At 37.2% G+C, this 16918-nt stretch overlaps 1 protein-coding gene across 1 annotated transcript in view; it reads left to right on the forward strand.

The window, feature by feature from the left end:
• LOC108714027 (heat shock factor protein 4) overlaps positions 1-3687 on the forward strand; it is a 29046-nt gene extending 25359 nt beyond the window's left edge. Inside the window, exon 13 of the mRNA XM_018257867.2 lies at positions 1930-3687. Within this exon, the coding sequence (XP_018113356.1) occupies positions 1930-2063 (134 nt within the window). The 3' untranslated portion in view covers positions 2064-3687. The remainder of the gene's footprint in view (positions 1-1929) is intronic.
• The last annotated feature ends 13231 nt before the right edge of the window (positions 3688-16918 follow it).

The raw sequence follows: 16918 nt of genomic DNA on the forward strand, positions 1-16918 counted from the left end.
AGAGGTACAGTATGTGCCTGGGCACATGCCTCTTCTGCCTAACCCTAGTTCTGGTCCAGGATGAATCTAAATGTTTGCAGCTGTCCCAAGTATAAAGTGTAAGAGCTTTCATACAGTAAATTTATGTCTATATGCATCAGGTGGGTCATTTAATCTACAATCATGTCATGTTAGGAAAATGAGTATTGTTTCTCCTTTTAAGAAAAGGTGGGCCAAAATTAAGATTAAGTGGGAGGAGTTGGCACAGGAAGGCCTCTACCCCACAGAGTTTAGCATGCATGAGGGTGGGTAATTTGTAGACTCAAATAGGAGCACAATGTGCACCATTTCTGATGGCTGGGACACTAGCAGCGATGCCAAGACAGAGAAAGGTACTGTGCCAGTTCACCAAGGAGTAGGATTTCATTTTAACTATATTACTGTTATATTATTGTATTTTCTTACCTGAACCCATGGGCCGGTGCTCCTATCAGCAGAAAACTGCACTGGCCTGGGGTTATACCAGTGAGCACCACGGAGCGCTTCTCTTCCGGCTTCTTCTTTCTTCAAATTGCCTGTGGTAGATGCATGCGCTGTAGAACTAAATAGCTGGCATTTTAGTTTAAGTTTGGTTTTTCATTCTACTGTGTATGGGCAGTAGCGCAAAGAAAGAGGAGGACGGAAGAGGATCGCTCCGTGGTGCTCACTGGTATAACCCCTGGCTGGTGCAGTTTTTTGCTGAATGGAGCACCGGCCCAGAGTGTTAGGTAAGTAAATACAATCACTTGGCGGTGCCTAACATTTGCCACCCACAGGTGCAAGATGACTTTCCTTCTCCTTTAAATGTAAATAAGATATTTTCACAATTGAATGTCACTAGCCCTTTAAGACTGGAAATGGCTGGGTCTCACATCAAAATAATTCTTGGACCCCATAAACCCTGGAATACATTTTTGCAAACATATATTGCTCATCAGTCATGGCCTTTTCCTGGAGGATCTGTTTCTCCTATATCTGTAACCCTGTAGGACTGTCTGCCTCTGACTAACTTCAGTGGTACAAATTTCAATAGCACTTGGTGATCCTGAGCACTAGCATATGTCTGAATTCATGTTCTCTGATGCAAATTCTAAACAATTATTTTCCTTGATGGTAATATTTAGAAAATAAAACCTTAAATACAGGTATGGGACCTTTTATCCAGAATGCTCAGGACCTGTGGTTTCTGGATAATGGATCTTTCCATAATAGGGATCCTCATACCTTAAGTCTACTAGAAAATCATGTAAACATTAAATAAACCCAATAAGCTGGTTTTGCTTCCAACAAGGATTAATTATATCAAGTATCAAGTACAAGGTACTGTTTTATTATTACAGAGGAAAAGGAAATCATTTTTAAAAATTTGGATTATTTGGATAAAATGGAGTCTATGGGACACAGCCATTCTGTAATTTGAGTCCTCTGGATAATGGGTTTCCAGAAAATAGAACCCATACATGTACTAACATTTAGCAATGTTTTAATGGGTGGTAAGGGCTCTTACCCACAGGCATATTTTTGGACCTTTAATGTGCATTTGAGATGCAGGTTTGAGCGCTCATAAACACATGAGCTGATTGATATCATTTTATTCTGTCTGGTTGTACCCACCAGCATCCAAATTGTCATTTTAGCACATTAGCATTACAGTGTATTTTATTTTTTAAACACAACATACAATATGAGTTCACAATAAAACAAAGAACTCACAAAAAGGCACTTAATTGCTTTAAAAAAACATATAAATGCAATACTGTATGTGCAATCTGAAAGCTTATGCAAATGGCCATGTGTAAGAGCCCTAAATGTCATTAATTCTTGGCAAATTTATGACATTTGTTAAATTGGTCTTGGTAACAGTCATTTTTTGCAAGGTAAATAGTGATAGCTTTGGCTCTTTCTTTACAGATGAAATGGCTAATATGGCAGCATCCTCCTCTCTATTTGCTGCTGAAGAAAATGTAGTGTCCTACCTCTCTTCGGGTGATCTTGCAGATGAGACTTCCCTGAACTTACAGCAGCCAGATGAGCAGAACGAGTGATGCATTTATATGGATTCATACATATGTCTCACTTTTACAGTATGCCTTCATGAACTGCAAGTTAAAGAGGGCAAATAAACCTGCTGCAATGTGTAGTTATACACAGGGCTGGATTTATAGAAAGGAATGTTCAGAGGCAGTAAACTCTTTGCACATGTTGTAGAAGGGAGAGCGTTACTGTATTTACATATTGCAATCCCTGTTAAAGACCTGTTCCTAGACAACAAACTACAGATGGATTCAGAGATTTTAAGGGAAACAAGCACTGCTTGGTGTTTAGAATAGTGCTGCATATTTTATTTAAGGTATACAAGTGCAATATTGATTACAATGATTATTTATATTTACAGGTTTCCTATAATAATTTTTGTGTATTAAGGTGGCCATACACAGGCCGATAAAAGCTGCCGACAGACTGAGTCAGCAGGTTTATTGGTCGGTGTATGGGGCCCTCCAACGGGCTTCCCCAATCGATATCTGGCCATAAATTGCTGGGAGTTGAAGAGGACAAGTCTGAAATTGATTTGCTATTATTTACCTATTTCCTCTTGTTTTGCTATTTGGTGGCTCTTTCCAAATTTACATCCTCTCCAACTTTCGACTTGAAGGATTCAGTAGAATATGATGCTAATCAGAGTATAGTGGCAAATGTAATAAGCCCTTTACTCCTGGGTTGAGTTTTTTAACACAAGTACCAGGACTATTTTAGTTAGTAGCTCTCAGTTGTGCAGGGGGTCATTTACAGTAGCAGTATGATACCAATAAAGCTAATATTTCTTCACCAATACTTGTACAAATGTTATCCCTGAAATAGGGAATAACCATGAAATTTTGTATTGAAAACAACCATGACATGTTGCATTGAATGCAGAAGCACTGTGCACACTGGTGTGAATGACCCTTTAGAGCGCACTGATGGCAATAAATGCACTGTGGGCATTACACTTTTGATTTGAGGTGTTTTTACTTATTCTGTCCCTGCTATATTTTGTAGTAGAATCATTTTCATCAATATGGGTGGGGGGGGGGAATATAAGTGCAGTACATGCACATATATGAATGTATGCAAAGAAAAGGATGCAGGTATTCCGCATGTCACATGATGAGAACAAATCTGATGCATAAGTGATAAGTGTAGGGGCCTGCAATCTTTTGCACAGGGGTTTTATTTTTTTCCTTGTGGCCTTGCAGTGATTACTTCCGCCCACAGGCTTTTATTAATTTGCTCTTTTTGAAATCAAACCCCAATGAAGGAATGTAGGGGTACAATTGAATGTACTAAATAACCTGCCATGGGTCACTGTGGTATCTTGGAAATGCTGGCATTTATTTATTTATTTTTGTCTATAGTGATTAAGGCAGATATAGATATATCCATTTGTTTTCTTTACAAAGCTGAGCTTTGTTTTTATTTTCTAAATATATATTTATATACAGATATTAAAATGTGTGAATGCATACACTACATACTGTATAAACTATACTAAACTACTGTCACACCAACCCTGACCATCTGGGCTTCTATTTATGACGCCTCGATTTTCTCTGCCCGCGTTTTGGGAATACTTGAATTTTTAGAGGAAAAAAACCCTTGCATTTTTAGAGATTTATTATACCCCAAAGCTGTTAAAAAATACTAAAACTTGTCGAGGGTCATGTAGAAGTCAATGGCAGATGTCCCTGAAGTTGTTTCTGGACACCGTGATCTGCACTGGAAAGTTGGGGTTAAAATGAAAAAAATTTATTAAATTCGAGTTTTAGTAAATCAGCCCCTAAGAGTAGTGCTCTTAGTGCCTGACTTACTAAAACTCGATTTTATCTAATTTTACTCTGAAAACAAAGTCAACCTAACTCCCTTCCACGAATTGAACTAATTTATCAATAATTTTTCTCAATAAAAACGGAGCGACAAAACATCACAACAAAATCAAATTTCATTTTGTACGATCAACGCAGCAAAAACTTTTTAGATTATCGGATGATCCAGCACAGATCATGATGGCAAGAAATAAATTCAGGGACATCTGCCATTGACTTCTACATGACCTTGAAAGGTCTAAGATTCCGATTTTTAGCAGCTTTGGGGTATGAAAAATCTCTAAAAATTTGAGGTTTTTTTCCATTAAATTTTCGCGTTTTACCTCTAAAAACCTCCACCAGAAAAAATCAAGGTTTGATAAATCGGCCCCTAAGACTAAGAGGAACATTTACTTACGTTCAAATTTTCATTATGGAAGTCTCCGCCAGACTTTGCGCAACCATATCAGATGTTGACGAATACAGTACATATTCCTCAAAATGTGTAATTACGTCTAGGGAAAAAAAAATCTTGGTTGTACTTTTGTCAGCAATGATTCGTTGGTGTGAAAATGTCATAACGAATTTCCTCTAGCGTTACTTTCTTCCTAGCGAAACTTTGTTAATTTATGCTTACGTCAATTTAAATTCAGTGGGTATATACAGGTCATATGTATGTATTTATTAGTGATGCTGGTGAAATTGCTGGAAGTGACTACTTCTTATTAAAATGTCCAAGAAAATGAAGGCAGAGATCCTCTAGTCCTAGGCCATGAGCCCATCCTAAAACAAATGTAATGTTGCATGAGCTTCAAATGTTAAAAAAGATATGTTTAACAGTTACAATGTGTAAACATAATCCCACTTTAAATATGAAAAAACACCAGAGTTTTGACCTTTGCTTATGACTTTTTTGGAATACGGGCTATGATGTCACTGACATAACAATGATGAAGCTGTAGCTCCATGGTATTAATTCACCAGTTAGAACCTGGTGAAATAGATTTTGTTAAAAAGGGTAACAAATTGAAATTTTCACACTGATAAATGAAAGGATTTACAATCCATCGCCTGAGCAATGTGAAATGTGTTGCTAGCAAAGTATGTTGCTCGTCTTTTAGTATATAAGCGATGTCGCTGCAAATTGTCTTTTTAGTGAAAATTCAACACAATTCGCTCTTTAGTAAATGTGCCCCTAAGTGAGAACTACTTTATTATATTATGAATTTTTTGTATTGTTTTTGGCTTTCAGTTACAGTGTCTGTACAATACGATACAAGAAAACCACAGGCTCATTCAACACAATTTTTTCTTTTCTTCACTCACCTTCTTCTTCTTTCCTTGTATTTTAACATAATCTCATTTATACATCCATCCATTCTCCTCTTTGCTCTAATATAAGGGCAAATGGCTTGGTGAGCAGACATATGGGCCCAACAGGAGATTTCCTGGTACCCTGTTGGACCAGGCTGGCACTGCTCGGTTTTCTTGATGGTGTTAAAAATATAGCCATTGTTGTGGTTTATATATCTAAGGTGGACATGTTGATAAAGGTGCAATATTTTCTCCAGTTCTAGTAAACAAACAAGTCAGTAGACAAGTAAATACTAACTTTTGATTGGTTGGTTGCAGTGGGTTAGTAGAACTGGAGCAAACTTTGAACCTGTAACTATATTGGTGGCACTGAAACTATACAGTTGCATATTGCCCTTAATCTGCATTAATCTCTTTATGAATCTTCTTAATGAATCTGCTATAATGGAAATAGTTATGTGAGAAATGAAAGGAATATTGTGTGTAAAGCATCCATGTTATGCACAGTTACAGTTTTCTCACTGCATGACAGACCCAACAAACACCTCTGTTACCAACAGCTTCATTTATTTCCTTTAGAGGTGAAGCCTTTTGGCATAATGTAATCATAGTTACAAGGTCTAGTATACGATAACAATTAATCAGCTAATTACTTGAACAGACTCAGACTCTTTTTAATGAATGGTCAATTCTGCTTACCTACTGTGTAGCTACCTTTTTCTTTTCCCTAAAGATACTGTACCTTCAAAATTCTAGCTTTCTCTATAGAGTGCCACACTAATTTAAGCTAAGACCAATTACAGTGTTAAAGTCATGGCAATTAATACTTTTTATGTTATTTGTTGTTCCGTCTAACTCTGTATATGTTGCAAATTTTTGGAACTCTTTTTTTAAATCTTAAAGTTAGTATTTTTTATATTTAAAGAACCAGCATCATCCAAGAATGAAAGTCTTTCCAACTGAAATACAATCAGGGCTGTATTTATAAATATGGGCACCCAAGGGCCTGTGCCTAGGGCTGCAGCTTTATGTCTGGCACTTGGGTGTTTATATATTGAATGAAAATTAAAAAAGAAAAGAAATATTAATCTTCCCAGCCACCACCGGAAACTTACTGTCTAAATCCGGTGGGTGGTTGAGGGGTTACATGTGCTTTTTAGCTTGTCACTGGCAAAAATAATGTTACACGCAACAGGACATGATGTCACATACGCAGTTGCAAGCCGAAGGTGAGCACCAGACCTAAATACAGCACTGAATACAGTATAGTCCTGTGAAACTCTCTATTGGGAATTTGAGTCTATTCAAGCTTATATATGCAGTACTGCTAAAGAAGCTTTATTTATTTAGACATCTTACACACAGATTCTGGATAGAGATCTTATACCTGTTCCTGCATTAACCTTTTGTTTGCACAGTCATATGTGCTGATATGTGATTAGTTTTGGCCAATGGGGTCATGTATTGTACAGTGCACTTACATTTTATAGCTATTTCTTATTCCCTAGACCAAAGAATGTTCATTATACTGGTATAGGACCTGTTATCCAGAATGCTTGGGACCTGGAGTTTTCCAGATCTTTCTGTAATTTGGAGCTTCATGCCTTAAACCTACTAGAATATCAGTAAACATTAAATAAACCCAATAGGCTGGTTTTGCTTAAATTATATTTGATTAATTCTATCTTAGTTTGGATCAAGCACAAGGTACTGTTTTATTATTATAGGGAAAAAGGAAATCATTTTTAAAAATGTGATTTATTTGGATAAAATGTAGTCTATAGGAGATGGCCTTTCCATAATTCAGAGCTTTCTGTATAACGGTTTTCCGGATAACCTGTAGTAAAATGGGCCACATCCTACACTACAATTTTGTGAGACCTTTAATGTAAACAGTTTCACCAACCTATCCTGTAAAATATGTTGACAACTGTGAATCCATTTACACTTTTTTTTTTGCATTTATTTGCCCTTGTTTACTAACGGAGTTGCTATTCTGTTACCATAGCAACCCACCAGTCAGTTAATTTCATTAAGCTTCTTACACTAGATCAAAACATAGCTATAATACCACCCTATGATCAAAACATATTGCTTATTGGATTAATGCTGCAAAATGTATGAATCCTCTAATAGTTCCAAACCTCAACAAATATGCAATCACACAAATACTTTATGATCCTACTTGGCAATCAGATGCACATAATTGTCTCAGAGCCCAGCTATTCAATGTGTATGATAACAGAGATGAAATACATATACTATATATCATGAATCTTACAAAATGTTAAATACAGTGACTTTGCTGAGCTTACAGGGTGCAGCTGCTGATGACCATGACAGCAGTTTATACACAATATTTGTGCCTGAGAGCTACACATGTATTAACTGAACCTGACAGTCTCATGTACACGGAACTTGAATCTGATGCACTATTTAGACATATTTGCACTATGCTGTAATTTTATGTATTGTTTTGCAAACAGCTCAAAACCAATAAACTTTGTTTCCATGAAGGACTGATTGCCTTTTTGTTTGTAACAGCTCAGTGTATTTAATAAATACTTGTTCAACACTAAAATGTGTTTCTCCCTTTTTTTTGGTAAGTTTTTTTTTATTTATGAAAAGTCTCAAGCAGCAGTGAAACTGTAAGTAAAAACTGGTACAAAGTCCATGGACAACTTGCATAGAATCTGTTGTAGTTAGTAAAACTATATTTACTAAATATGCAGGTTTTTGTGTAAGTTTGTACATTTATTATGCCCTTTACTATGTATGTTTGTTCAGGGATATGGCTATATTTTACTTTTAGCTGGCTAGTTCAGGAAAATTAGTCTGTTTGTCTCATTTGTTAGCATATAGTGTACCTATGCCATAATGTTGCATTCCAGTTATTTTGAGTTATATCTGTTTCTATAGAGACAGTTGGATGTAGCAGTCATTTTTGCAGACTTATATATATATATATATATATATATATATATATATATATATATATATATATATATATATATATATATATATATATATATATATATATATAGATATATACAGAACTGCATTTTCTGAAGGGTTTTTTCAAAAGGGTGAGGCCTTGGCTGATGAGTATGTACAGCTTAGTGAAAGTTTGAGAACTGCTGATCTAAATCAACACGGTTCCTCCCTTTAAGGGCTCACAACTCAGGGTGCCAACATTCTGATTTATAACACCTAAGAAGGAAAATATTTTGACATCTTAAAGGGGTTATTCACCTTTGAATGAACTTTTTTATAAGATGCAGAGAGTTATATTCTAAACCAATTTACAATTGGTTTTATTTATTTTTTTATTTGTGGTATTTTTTTAGCTATTTAGCTTTTTATTTAGCAGCTCTCTAGTTAGCATGTTCAGCAAATCATTTGAATAAGAGACTGGAATTTGAATAGGAGAGGCCTAAACAGGGCCGGATTTACATAGTGGGCGCCCCTAGGCCCACTGCCGTTGGTCACCCCCGTCCCCTCCCCTTTATTTGTGCATATTTTCATCATCTGGACCGGAGCAATGGGAATTGGCACATGGGTTATTTAAAAAATGATTGTATCTCCAGTGCATCACCTGTATTTTTGAACCAATGTGGGTGTGGTTGGGCAGCATGCCGCCCCCCTAAAATGCTGCCACCCTAGGCCCGGGGCTAGGTGGCCTTTTCACAAATCCAGGCCTGGGCCTCTTTCTACACTTCCCAGGCATGTGCCAGCAGGATAGTAGGGAGCAGTCATCTGATGCCCTTCCCTGGAAGTCCCTCGGGGGACATGGGGCCGAGGGAGCACAACCAGAGTTCCAGGAGCCTGGGCAGGGGATGCAGGTTTCCCCCCCCCCCGTCCCCAGCGATGCCTGGAATTCCCTGGGGACACTCTCAAAGTGTTGGGCCTTCCTCGCCATGCCCTTCCTGGGGGGACATCAGAGCTCTGAGGAAAAATGTTTTAAAGTGTCGCCCAAGTGGATGCCCTCCTGTGTAAGTCCCAATGAGGACAGATTTGCCCCGTCGGGCCCAATGATGGTTCCAGGGGCCCGGGAGGGGTCACGCCAGGCCAGCCTCTTGGGGCCCCCTGCACATTGCCACCATGCTACGTTTTTCAGGCATGTTAATTCATCGATTGAAGGATTTTCCTTCGATCAGAAAAAGCTTAAAAAACTTATGGGGAAGGTCCCCATAGGCTAACATTATAGCTCGGTAGGTTTAAAGTGGCAAAGTAGTTAGTCGAAGTTTTTTTTAAAAGAGACAGTACTTAGACTATCGAATGGTTGAATAGTCGAACAATTTTTAGTTTGAATTGTTCGAATCGAAGTAGTAGTCGAAGGTCGAAGTAGCCTATTCGATGGTCGAAGTACCCAAAAAAAACTTCGAAATTCGAAGTTTTTTTACTTTGAATCCTTCACTCCAGCTTAGTAAATGTGCCCCTATGTGTTCTATTTGTATTACTTGCATCCTGTTGGCCTTACTGCTTTGAGCTCAATTTCTTCTTCTACACAAGATTATAAAATGTGCATATACACATTATATATATAAAAACATTGTGGTCTTCTGGTATTCTTGCCTTTCCCTTTACTGTAGGATCCATCATAAATCAAAAAAGAGTTTAATTTTGCTTAACTCAATCAAACCTTTTTCACAAAGGCCTCACATCACCTGCTTTTTGGTCAATATCCAGAACTTTTCAAATGCCGCAATTCCAATAACAGTTACATATCTGTTATATTTGCTTTTATAGTTTATATATATATATATATATATATATATATATATATATATATATATATATATATATATATATATATATATATATATATATATATATATATATATATATATATATATAGGGACACAGGGGGCCTCTTACCAGAACTACTCACTTTTAGATAGAAAAAACAGGGTACAGTTATAAACACTGGGTAAGGTTGCACCTGGACAGTTACCCATAACAAAAATCAGTGAATAACTTTTTCAGCCAGCTGCAGGTAGAACAATGAAAGCTAAAATTTGACTGTGTGCGCATGCTCGAAGTGATGCCGGTGCACATGCGCGTAGTGACACGGGCACAAGAGAAGCCGGGGAGTAGGGGACCGGACGTGGGGTAGGCGATAGAGCAGGTATGTGCCTGGCGCCCCCCAGCTTTGCACCCTAGGCACGTGCCTACTCTGCCTACCCCTTGGCGAGGCCCTGGTAAGGTGGCCCAAATCAGCTGGAAAATCTGAGGCAAAAACAAGTTCATATGGATTAATAAAATTCTGTAAATCAGCACATTGTAAAATAGTGAGAAGCAGCACCTGGTCAACAGCACACAACCAAATGTACAAAATCTTCCACATCTACCTGTCTACCTGCCTTATGCTTTCTTCTTTGTACTCTGCCCAACTAACTTTGCATTATTTTGGGCAAATATTAGTACAGACAAAGTGTTTTCATACTGTTTGGACATCTGAAGCCACAGGAGATTTTAAATCACATGTAAAATAAGCAACGTTTGTTTTGCCAACACCTGCTTGGAGCCCTTTTGAATGGGAATTTTTGCAAACCAACTGTCCACATAGAGACTTTAAAAAAGCTCAAGACGGGTGAATTTTACATTTGAAAACAGCATTGAAATCACCAACAATGAAATTACTGCGGTTATTTACTAAAATCCAAATTGATCTGATTTTTTTAAATAAAGAAAGATCGACCAAACTCCCATACCTGATTTTACCTTATTTATCATTAAAATAACCAAAAAAATCTGATTGTGGAAAGACTTAATAAAATCGAGCAAAAACCCCAATTCGTAAAATTTTTTGGAACTTTACTCCCAAATCATGCAATTTTTTCGGGTTATTGCCTGCAAACCCCAAATTCTTCGGATTATGGGGCTAAACTCAGCAAAGACCACAATATCTCAGATTGGGAAAGGGACATCTGCATTGCATTGACTTATACATGACCTCAACAGGTTTAAGATGGCGGGTTTTTGGATTTGGGCTTTTTGCAGCTTCGGGGTATAATAAATATCAAGAAATTCTGTTTTTTTTCGTCTAAAAATCTGATTTTTTGCCCAAAAAATCTTGACCAGAAAAAAATCAAGTTTAGTAAAAAAAAACCACTGTGTTGTTCCATTTCAATTTCCCACAGACCACACTCTTTGCTATAGACAAAGGGTTGATTTGGTAGGCTAGCAGGGCCTGTATGGAAACATTTTCTGCCCTCCCCCCTTACAAGTAAAAAAAGACATTGGTGGCCAGCCCCCCAAATTAAAAAAAAATATTGGTTGCCAGTTTTCCCCTGTAAAAGTTTAAAACAAGCAGTGGTGGCCAGGGGTTTAAAATAAAGACCTGTTATCCAGAAAGCTCTGAATTATAGGAGAGCAATCTCCTATGGACTCCATTAAAAAATGCTTATTTTTACAAAACAAGTTCCCTTTTCTCTATAAAACAGTACCTTGTATTTGATCCAATCTAAGATATAATGAATTCTTATTGGAGGCAAAACAAGCCTATTAGGTTTATTAAATGTTTATATAATTTTCCATGTTATTGAATGGCCAATTCTAAGCAACGTTTCAATTGGTTTTCATTATTTATTTTTTACAGTTTTATGTTATTTGCTTTTTTCTTCTAACTCTGTGCAATTTTTAAATGGGTGTCGCTGACTCCCTATTAAATAACAAATGCTCTGTAAGGCTACACATGTATTGTTACTTTTTATTACTGATCCTTCTATTCAGGCCCTCTCCTATTCATATTACAGTCTCTTACTCAAATCAATGCATGGTTGCTAGTGTAATTTGGACCCTAGTTACCAGATTGGTTAAAATGCAAATTGAAGAGCTGCTGAATAAAAAGCTAAATAACTCAAAAATCACAAATAATAAAAAATTAAAACCAATTGCAAATTGTCTCAAAATATCACTCACATCATACTAAAAGTTAATTTAAAGGTATGGAAATCCAAATTAGGGAAAGACCCCTTATCCTGAAAACCCCAGGTCCCAAGCATTCTCGATAACAGGTTCCATACCCGTACAATTGGCTACAGAGTGAAATTTGAGGTGAAACATATTCTTGGAACTATGACTGGTACACCATATATTTCTGACTTTGTTATGAGCTAAAGGGCACCATCACCAAATATTGGATCTCTAGTGGGCTTTGAAGTGAAAAAGTCTGACAACCACTGACCTTTGAAATCGCTATGTAATTGGTGCTCATTCAAACTGGAAAGGCTAGAAAATGCGGTTGTCTGATGGCCGAGATAGTCCCCATCAGAAATAGAAGTAGCTTAACTAATTCTATGAGTTTAAAGGAGTGTCTGGATACTTTTGGGCATATTGTTGTAATTGACATACAGAACAACATAATCCTGGCAGCTAGATTGGCCCTTAAACAAATTGTGCAGTCATAATTCTTCAAAAAAAAAGAAGAAGAAAGAATTCTTATGCCTGGTTTCAGTAAAGGTGTTACAGATATTTTGCATTATTATGTATATAGATATTAAGTTACACCTGTGTATTATAAAGTGCTAATCAATATCTGGAGTGTTGTATTGCACATTCTACATGTTTAACCTATCAGTTAATTCATCAGCTCAAGAAAAGCTTGGAATTCTTTCAGAGACGTAACTAGAGGGGGGCAGGCCCTGACGCGGGACGTGCAGCCGGGCACCGCCCCCTCCGTACGGCCGGAAACGGCCGCAGAACAGAGTGGCGCATGAGTTGCCGGGGGGCCCTGAGGGGGTGCGGGCCCTGGCCCAATCGCACCCCCTGCTCCCCCGGTAGTTACGCCACTGAATTCTTTATTTTGAGCTGCAGTGTTGAAGGGGTGGTTCACATTGAAGTTAACTTTTAGGGGCAAATTTTTAAATGCGAATTTCGAGTTAGTTTTAGTGTAATTTGACTAGGGAATAGTCCAAATTCGATTAGAATTTTTGACATTTATGTACTGTCCCTTTAAGAATTTAAATTTGACTATTCGGCATCTAAAACCTGCCGAATTGGTGTTTTAGCCTATGGGGGACCTCGTACAATCAATTTGGGTTTTCATTTTCAATTTAATTTTTTGGGTGAAAAACATGGAATCGAATTCGATCGATATTGATTCGAATTTGATTCGAATTTGCAGCTTGATCCTATTCACCTGTTTTTAAAAAAATCTATTTTTTTTTTAAATAAAATTTCTATTGGTCATTTTTTTTTCAAATTTCAAGTTTATGGGAGTTGATGGGAGTTTTTAGAAACTCCCATAAACTCAAAATTCGACCCTTGATAATTCTGCCCCCTAGTATGTTATAGAATGTCCTATTCCTAAGGCCTCATCTAAAATATGCCGTGCAGTTTTGGTCTCCAACGGGACATTATTAAATTGGAGAGTGTCCAGAGGGTAACTAAGATGTTAAAAAGTATGGAAAATTCTAGCTATGAAGAAAGACTGGCCAAGTTGGGGATGTTCACACTGGAGAAGAGGTGCTTAAAGGGTGATATAATAACTATGTATAAATATATAAGGGATCATATAATAATCTCTCTAATGCTTTATTTACCAATAAGTATATTGGACGAATGAACTTTCCGATCTTCCAAACTGCAACTATTCAGATTAAAATAAAGTAGTAAAGAGAACAAATCACACGATGATCGGGCCATTAACTGACAGGCAGCAATCGTATGAAAGTTATATCCAACAAATAGTAGTGACAGTCCCCCATTGATATCGTCAGATAGGCATGCAGAGGCCGATATAAATCTTTTAACCTGTGAGCTGTTATTTTGTTACATTCCCATTGTTCTGCTGATGGGCTGCTGGGGGAAAGGGAGGGGGAGGGTGATGTTGCTCCAACTTGCAATGCAGCAGTAAATAGTGACTGAAGTTTCTCAGAGCACAAGTCACATGACTGGGGGCACCTGGGAAACTCACAATGTCTAGCCCCATGTCAGATTTCAAAATTAAATATAAAAAAATCTGTTCCGCTCCGTCAGGCTAGCCCCCGAAACGTTGTGAACTTTTGTTTGATGTAATAAACACGTAGGGGAATCACCCCTTTGCAAAGCTACTGTGTGTACTTCATTTGAAGGATCCTATACTCGTGGGGAGAGCCGTATCCCCCAAGGACTGAGCATATAGCAACAGTTACCAAGGAAGGCCAAGGTGTACAAGCGAATTTGGTGTTACTCTGTCTGATCAAAAGTTCTCACTGTGCCTCATGATAGATACAAAAATAACTCTGATTTTTTGTCTCTTGTTACTGTTTTTTGTTTCTTCATTTCTTCATTGTTTCTTCATTCCACCTTATCATCCACATAAAGTATTTTGCTCCAAGCTCCCCTTACTTACTGGTCTATGACGACAATAGTATGGTACAAAGGGAGATGGTGTCTATGACATTGTTGCTATTGGAAGAATTTGTGAAATGTGTTCTGTGTCAAAAGGAGTGTGGGTCAGAAAAGTTTTTCATCACTGGTTCCTGCATCTGTGCATCCCTGTACCTTGTATACAGTAGTAGTAACTGAAAATTGGCAGCCCTATTTTAGATATGTTCCCAGGTCTGTCAACTACAACCATTTGAATATTTGCAGCCTGCCCCAAGGTCAGCCACTATCTCACTATTCATAAGGTTAAGGTTGCTACACAATGAATACCTTTCTGGATTTTCCACTTGTCAACTTTTGCCCCAAGAGAACAGTATTACCATGACATTTTTTTATCCTGTTGACTCTTTTGTATGCACAATGCTTACTTATGAAAGCCTTTTTTATAACAATATATTATACAATGTCCTTTTATTTTTACCATTTTAAACCATGGTTTATTTTAAAGATTATATCCGTTTGTCCAGCACCTGAAAATAGTTCTCAGCAGAATACTATTATATGAGGATAAGAGGCATGAATTTAATTTGATCCCTCTTCATTTCCCCTTAAATGCAAATGTGTACCCTATTGGTTTTTAAATGGCAGTGACCAAGGATATTATAAGTCACAGAGGAGTTATTGTCAGTGAGTCATGTGACAGAGATTACATCACTAAGCACCATTTATAGGCATATAATTTACAGCATATTTATGGCTCTTGTGTATTATATTCAAAAATATAACATTTTACTTGTATGTAGTGTTTAGTGGCCACTAGAAAGTCACATTCTACTGGCCTGTTATGGATTTAGAAAAATATACTGATTTATTCAAGAAAATGCAAAAAGTCTCCAGTTTATTAAAAAGCAATGGGAATTGTTTCTAACAACTTTACCTATTTTATTCCCCAGTTTATGAAACATTTGAGATTCTCAGCCTCTTTAAAAATGAAGGGAACCATGTGATTCCTGCTTATTTGTGCATTTTTTTCCACAAAAGACAGGACTTCTAATATTCTGTCATGTTCCTTTCGAAGGAACTGGTCGAAGGAAAAAAAGTTTGTCTCTTTTTTATGCAATCACGTTTTTTTCCACCTTGAAAATGAGTAATTAGGTCTCTATATGTCAGCTACATGTCAAGCATTTTTTTAAAACAATAAAAAGTTCACCATCCATTCATTCTCCCCTCTAACTCCAGCCATATACAGGGCAAGTCAAACTGGCCAACCCCACATATCCATTATATAAACCAGCCCAAATATATACATCCAGGGTTAGCAGCCACAGTGACAGAAAGCTTTTTGTACCCATTCATCTGCACTAATAGACATGTTCACAATCTAATTACAAATATTGCAGTATCAAGCAGAAGTGTGCAACTGCAAAATGGGCAACCAGTAATAGTTACAGAGCCCCATGTGCTTGTAGTTAAGTTAAATTACTAGTCCGTACTCCTTGTGGTATATCACAGTAATGCAGGCAGGCTGTTATCAGTTCACCATCTTTACCATCTTTATTTCACACACATACAGAGACCAGCTTCCCAGTCTTCTCCCATTATTCCCAAGGCTGCAACATTCTGCCATTCTTCAAAACCAAATAACTTTATAAAACTTAACACAAGCAAATATATAACCGTTTATCCATACCTCCCAACATTTGGAAAATAGAAAGAGGGAAAAAATGTTTTTGGATCACACCCATTTTATGGCCACACCCCCTAAATACCACATTGTTTTTACAACTTTTGGCAGGTTATGGAAAGTTTGAACACATTTCTGGGGATTTATAGGTCAGGTTTTATGTGTTTTTACAGTTTTGCTAATGAAGGTGAATAGCCCTTTAAGATGCTAGTCACAGCTTCCCCAAGAGACTTGCTTATGTTAAATAGTTACAATTGTATCGTTGCTTTGCTTAAATTATTACAAATGTATCTAAGTGCACCTGCTATTCTAGGCTTAAAAAAAGCCTCAGTTTTAGAAACTTTGTATCTTTTGCTTGCTGTTCAGTGCAGGAGATCAAAGAGAAAGTCGGGACATTTCAGTAACAATCCAGGACTACTGGTTGAGCTGTCAAAACTGGGACTGTCCCGTGAAAAACAGGACAGTTGGGAGGCATGGGTTTATCTATCAACAAAAACCTATGGGGTAATTAACAGAATAAACCACCTGCCACTCCCCTAGTAAACAAATATTAACTAATACTAGCTTGGCCTATATCTTTTATTTATGACCTCATGAGATCTAAATATAAAGTTTTATCATAGAGAAGGTCAGGCCAATTGGATATCATTTAATTACATTGTATAGACAAACATTGGGTTTGTCTCTCCCCAAGAAAAAGTCATGTTAAAGGAAAAGTAACATCAAAAAATAAAAGTCTTTTAAAGTA

The sequence above is a fragment of the Xenopus laevis genome, chromosome 4L (assembly GCF_017654675.1).
Source record: "Xenopus laevis strain J_2021 chromosome 4L, Xenopus_laevis_v10.1, whole genome shotgun sequence".
Taxonomy (NCBI): domain Eukaryota; kingdom Metazoa; phylum Chordata; class Amphibia; order Anura; family Pipidae; genus Xenopus; species Xenopus laevis.